At 45.2% G+C, this 6,396-nt stretch overlaps 1 protein-coding gene across 1 annotated transcript in view; it reads left to right on the top strand.

Moving 5' to 3' along the window:
• The first annotated feature begins 4,362 nt into the window (after nt 1-4,362).
• AP3B1 (adaptor related protein complex 3 subunit beta 1) overlaps nt 4,363-6,396 on the top strand; it is a 239,174-nt gene continuing 237,140 nt past the window's right edge. The window contains exon 1 of the mRNA XM_052646454.1: nt 4,363-4,557. Coding sequence (XP_052502414.1) covers nt 4,430-4,557 — 128 coding nt within the window. The 5' untranslated portion in view covers nt 4,363-4,429. The remainder of the gene's footprint in view (nt 4,558-6,396) is intronic.

The following is a 6,396-nucleotide window of genomic DNA, read 5'->3' as shown; positions in this document are numbered from 1 at the left end:
ATGCCAAAGATTCTCTAGGATATGCACTTATCAGTGTCCTCGTTTCACGGATAAGTTTCTTTTACTATTAAATGAACTAACATACGTAAGTCATTTCTATGCCTGGTACATATTAAGCGTTTTTTAAATAATTTCATTTATTTATTTATTTTTGGCTGTGCTGGGTCTTTGTTGCTGCACGGGCTTTTCTCTCGTTGTGGCAAATGGGGACTGCTCTCTAGTTGCAGTGCATGGTGTTGGAGATTACAAGTGAAATGACATAAAACAAGATACACACAAAGGACAGACGACACGTACAGACTCCGGCCGGAGGAACAGAACAGAACTGCCCAAACTATTTGGGTTTTATTATTATAAAGCCCCCCTAGGCAGAATTCCAGACTGCATGAATAAGCCTTTTCAGTACAGCGCAGGTGCATACATGTTATCGTATAGCAAAGGGGAGTGAAATTCCGGCCTTCTACAGAGTCTGTCCAGAGCCGTTATCACAAGAAGGGAATGTTCCCTTATTTGCAAGGGACCATCAGTCTCAAGGCTGTGTCCGTCTCCTTGGCAGAACATCTTGTTTGCAAGCAGCACATCTCCACTTTCCCTACTGTGGCCGCATTAACCCTTCAGCATGGGTTTCTCATTTCAGTGGGGCATGGGCTCCAGGGTGTGCAGGCTTCAGTCGCTGTGGCATGTGGCTTGGAAGCTGCGACTTGCGGGCTCTGGCGCACAGGATCGTTGTGGCCCACGGGTTGGTTTCTCTGCAGCATATGGGATCTACCCAGATTAGAGACTGAACCCATGTCTCCTGTATTGGCGGGCGGATTCTTTACCACGGAGCCACCAGGGAAGCCCGAAGCCATCTATTAAGCATATACCATCATCATCAACATTATCATCATTATCATCATGAATAATCAGCTGTAGATTAAACTCCATAGATCGATCAATATCATCATTATTGACAACAACACATTTTAAGTGCTTCATAGTCTCATCCCTGGAGGAATATTCAAACATGAATAAAAAACCTGCCATGTTTTGATCAGAATATGAAATACGGAGGGCATTCTTCTCTCTCCATTAGAGGACCTAGAACTGCAGTCATGCTTGTTTCCAATGTTAACAGTGTGGTTTTTCTTTTTAAAATTAAACTCTTAATTTTTGTTAGAACTTTATTTCTTAGAAGTTTTAGGTTCATAGCAAAATTGAGAGGAAAGTATAGAGATTTCCCATATATGCCCTGCCCTTATACATGCACTGCTGTTGCTGCTGCTAAGTCACTTCAGTCATGTCCGACTCTGTGCGACCCCATAGAGGGCAGCCCACCAGGCTCTGCCATCCCTGGGATTCTCCAGGCAAGAACACTGGAGTGGGTTGCCATTTCCTTCTCCAATGCATGAAAGTGAAAAGTGAAAGTGAAGTCGCTCAGTCGGGTCCGACTCTTCGTGACCCCATGGACTGCAGCCCACCAGGCTCCTCCATCCATGGGATTTTCCAGGCAGGAGTACTAGAGTGGGTTGCCATGCACAGCCTCCTCATTACCACCTTTTCATTAGAGTGGTCATTTGTTACAACTGATGAACTTTTACTGACCCATCATTATCACCCAAAGTTCACAGTGTCTAAAAGGTTCACCTCTGGTGTTATTCATTCTGTGGGTTTAGAGAAATGTATTCTGATACATATTCATCATCATGGTATACAGCGTATTCTCAATGCCCTAAAAATCCTCTCTTCTCTGCCTATTCATCCCTCCTCTCCCCAAATGAATCCTTGGCACCCACTGATGCTTTTACTGTCTTATAGTTTGGCATTTTCCAGATGCCATATAGTTGGAATCACAGAATATGTAACCTTTTCAGATTGACTTCTTTCACTGGGATGCATGCTCAGTTGGTAAGTTATGTCTAACTCTTTGTACCCTATGGATTGTAACCTGCCAGGCTCCTCTGTCTATAGGTTTTCCCAGGCAAGAATACTGGAGTAGGTTGTCATTTCTTTCTCCAGGGGAATCTTCTCCATCCAGGGATTGAACCTGTATCTCCAGCATCTTCTTGTATTGACAGGCAGATTCTTTACCACTGAGCCACCTGGGAAACCCCTCTTTCACTTAGTAATGTGCATTTAAGATTCCTCCACATCTTTTCATGGCTTGATATCTCCTCTCTTTTTAGTGCTGAATAATATTCCACTGTCTGAATGTGCCACATTTTTGTTACACAGTTACCCACTGAAGATACATCTTGATTGCTTTCCATTTTGGTGATTATGAATACAGATGCTAAAAACACCTGTGCATGTTTTTGCATGGACATGTTTTCAACTCCTTTGGATAAATACGAAGGAGCACAATTGGTGGATTATATGATAAAAGTATGTTTAATTTTGTAAGAAACTGCCAAACTATCTTCCAATGTGGCTGTACCATTTTGCATTCCCACCAGCAACAAATGAGAGTTTCTTGTGCTCTATATCCCCACCAGCATTTGGTGTTGTTAGTGTTGTGGACTTCGGTGATTTTAGTAGTAGTAGGTATGTGCTGTTGTTTAGTCAGTAAGTCGTGTCCTACTCTTTTTTGAGATTCCATGGCCTGTAGCCTGCCAGGCTCCTCTGTTCCTGAGATTTTCCAGGCAAGAATATTGGAATGGGTTGCTATTTCCTACTCCAGGGGATCTTCCCCACCCAGGGATTGAACCTGGGTCTCCTACATTGTAGGCTTTACTGCTGAGCCACCGGGGAAGATGTGTAGTGATAACTGATTATTGTTTTCAGTGTGGCCATTAGAGGACGTGAAGACCACATTTTGATCCTTATACACTTCGGACCCGCCCCACGCACTGGCCCTCTGGGTTGTGTTTTACTGTGTGTGTGTGTGTGTGTGTGTGTGTGTGTGTGTGTGTGAGCCGCTCAGTTGTGTTTGACTCTTGGCGACCTCATGGATTGTAGCCCACCAGGCTCTTCTGTCCATGGAATTCTCTAGGCGAGAATACTAGCTGCTGCTGCTGCTGCTGCTAAGTCGCTTCAGTCGTGTCCGACTCTGTGCGACCCCATAGATGGCAGCCCACCAGGCTCCCCTGTCCCTGGGATTCTCCAGGCAAGAACACTGAAGTGGGTTGCCATTGCCTTCTCCAATGCATGAAAGTGAAAAGTGAAAGTGAAGTTGCTCAGTCGTGTCTGACTCTTCGCGACCCCATGAACTGTAGCCTACCAGGCTCCTCCGTCCATGGGATTTTCCAGGCAAAAGTACTGGAGTGGGGTACCATTGCCTCCTCCCGAGAATACTGGAGTGCATATAGGTATTCCCTTCTCCAGGTGAACTTCCGCTCCCAGGGATGGAACCCAGGTCTCCCGCGTTGCAGGGGGATTCTTTACCTTCTGAACCACGAGGGAAGCCCTGTGTTTCACTAGTCCCCTTACAGTTTCTAACTTCCAGGCTCTAGGTTTCGGAGCTTGCCTAAACCGGAAGCAGTGGAAATAGTGCGCAGCATGCTCTGAAATCCACCCGAAATATCAGGTGTGAGGGGGGCAAGTTACTCCTGAAAAAGTTTCTCACGTGCTACTCTGGAGCCAGGCAACTTTCTGCCTGACTCCCCTTAAAACTTTAGTAAGTGCTACCAGAAGAAGAACAAAAAGAGGTGCCCAGATAATGGGCTACTTCTGGTGTTCGGGACAGCTCTATTTTTTTTTTTTTTTTTAATTCTACTTTTGGTAGACAAACGCCAGTAGGAAGCACGCCGTTAGCTCCTTGGAACCAATGGCCCCAGGATTTTCCTTTGAAACTACAATGATCCCATCTTGGCGGTGGCAGATCCCAGAAAGACAGGGTTTTAGAAATTTCCTTAAAACGCAGAGCTCTGCATAAAGATTGCCTGGGGCAGATGTAACAGCAAGACTAAGCAGGCTGGAGGGAAAGCATTAGACACCAGCCTAAACAGGAAAAGCAATCCTGATTAAGTTTAGCAAAGTTGACCTGGCGTGTTAAATGGTGTTCCAGGAGAAATCTGAAAGCTTCTGGTTTACAACAAGAATCCAAAAAACGAGGTGTCCGGGCCCGGGGAATCTCCTAAGGGACCAAAATGGATACGTGGGTATCTGTCTCCAAAAAAAACCCCCAACTCTAAAAAGAGCTTAGTCTCTAGCCCGCTGAGGGCCTGCCCAGCGCAGAGGCTGGGTTCGAGCGGCTCGGCTACCTCAAAAGCCCGGAGGCGGGAACTCCAGTCCGGCCCGGGAGTGGCCGGGGGGTGGGCTCTGGCCGCCCGCGCACTGGGCATGCGCAGGGGGTGGCCCGCCGGGTCGGCTGTGGGAGCGGTGACGAGTCCGGAAGCGCCTGCGCGCGCCCCTCTGCACGAGAACTAGTTTTGTTTCCAGTCGCTGGGACCGGAGCCCGTCAGAGAGAACCCCGGGCAGGACCAGCTCGACACCCGGCGACCCCGCAGCGATGTCCAGCAACAGCTTCGCTTACAATGAGCAGTCGGGAGGAGGGGAGGCGACGGAGCTGGGTCAGGAGGCGACCTCAACCATTTCCCCCTCCGGCGCCTTCGGCCTCTTTAGCAGCGATATGAAGAAGTGAGGAGAAAGGTTTGGGGTGTGGGGACGGGACTGAGGGGCTGGGGCTCCCGGGACAGGGGCAGGGTCGCCCTGAGACCGTCCGGGAGCGGAGCGGGCGTTTGCTGCCGCGGTATCACTTGGGAGTGGTGGGAGTTGTTGGGAGTTTGGGTTGAGTGTGTGGAGGGGTTCTCTAGGAGTTTTCAGACTTCAGTGAAAAAGAACCATTGGGACCGCTTAGGTGCCACCCCCAAAGACCCCGATTGGTCTGGGGCCCAGGAGTCTGAATTTTGAGCAAACGCTTCAAGCTAGTTTAAAGTTTGCTTGATGCCACCTGGAGAAATTCTCTCGCTAGGGTGGAAGGATTCAAGTTTGGGGAGCTGAGAGGGAAAGCTAGATTGTGTCTTATGGGAACCTGTTCTGTGACTCTTGAGTGTAGAAGCAAGGAGGTGTTTTAGGCGCTTTATGAATGAACAGGCTGGTGTATTCAGACACCAGTGTTCCCGGAAAATGCCTTTTGCATTACAGACCAAAAAAGAAAAAACAAAACCCCCCACCAAAAGTAAAAGACAACCCCCAAACCAAAAAACAAAGCTCGGAAACGGTAAGAAGCGTATGAGGAGAATATTTAGAGTGTGGGCAAGTGGCACAATTTTGCAAATAATGTGGATTTAAAAAATGAACCCTAAACAGTGTATACGTGTGTGTGTGTTTTTAAAGTTATTACGAGTATTTTAAGTACCACCGAAAAAGGGAAAGAAAACAGCCCGCTCATTTTGTGTGTGTGTGTGTGGTGAGGGAGAGGGAGTAATTTTAAACTTACAGAATTCTGGTAACTTTGCATTTTTTGGTAATAATTTTTACATTTTTTCTTATTTTTGATCTCTCAGTACTTACTGAACATAATAAGCTGACACTAGATTTATGCTGAACTTAAGGTAAAGTAGCTATGCTGGTGGCTTTGCGGTGTCAGAAAGATAAATTAAAATTCATTTTATTTAATTAAATAATTTATTTGATTAAAATTTAATTAAAAATTTATTTTAAAAGGCATTCTGGAAATTGCTAGTAGTTGAAGTTGAGGTTACATTTTGACTGTATTAAGAAGCTAACTGAAATCTGTGTGAAGTGTGTGGAATAGAGTTTTTTGTTTATTTCCTTATTCTCAGGTTAGCAAAGTTTATAAGTAATGTAACTTCAGTAATTTTTCATTTTTCCTTCTATGCATTTAGATGATGGATTATTCCAACAAGAAGCTTGTTGCAGTTCTGTTGTTCTATTAGCAGATATTTCAACTGTTAAATTAATGTTTAAGTCTGTAGAGTCTGTTTTGCATGTGATATGCTTACAGTTGATTTACTTTTATGGATTGTGAACTTCTAAGGTGTTTTCCTCTTAGAGCCTTTCATTTCCTATTTTGTCAGATTTGGGTCTAATATTGAAAAAAATGTGTGGTTTTGACTGTGACCAGTGTTACTGAGGCGACTGAGCATGTTGGAGTTGAAATAAAAATAGCTGACTTTGAGTACTTCTGCACACTAGTTTACATTGATTATCTCATTTGGTCCTCCTGACAACTGTTTGGCTGAGTGAGTGTGACTTACGGAAAATTATTCTGTGACTTTCAGGTGCCACAGAGGATATAGAGCAGCCCAAAAATACTTTGATTCCACTTTGCAGATGAGAAAATTGGAGCACAAATGGTTAATTTGCCTAAGATAACAGAACTAGAACACTGCGCTGCCTGAGTTTGAGCTCACAGTCTCATCTCAGAGCCCATTCTCTTGAGTATTTGGATATGCTGCTTGACAAAGTTTATTGTACCTTGGTCTTCCCTTGTATTGCAGTTGGTAAAGAATC

The sequence above is a fragment of the Budorcas taxicolor genome, chromosome 10, assembly GCF_023091745.1.
Source record: "Budorcas taxicolor isolate Tak-1 chromosome 10, Takin1.1, whole genome shotgun sequence".
NCBI classification, from domain to species: Eukaryota; Metazoa; Chordata; class Mammalia; order Artiodactyla; family Bovidae; genus Budorcas; species Budorcas taxicolor.
This window is presented reverse-complemented; position numbering and strand designations above follow the sequence as displayed.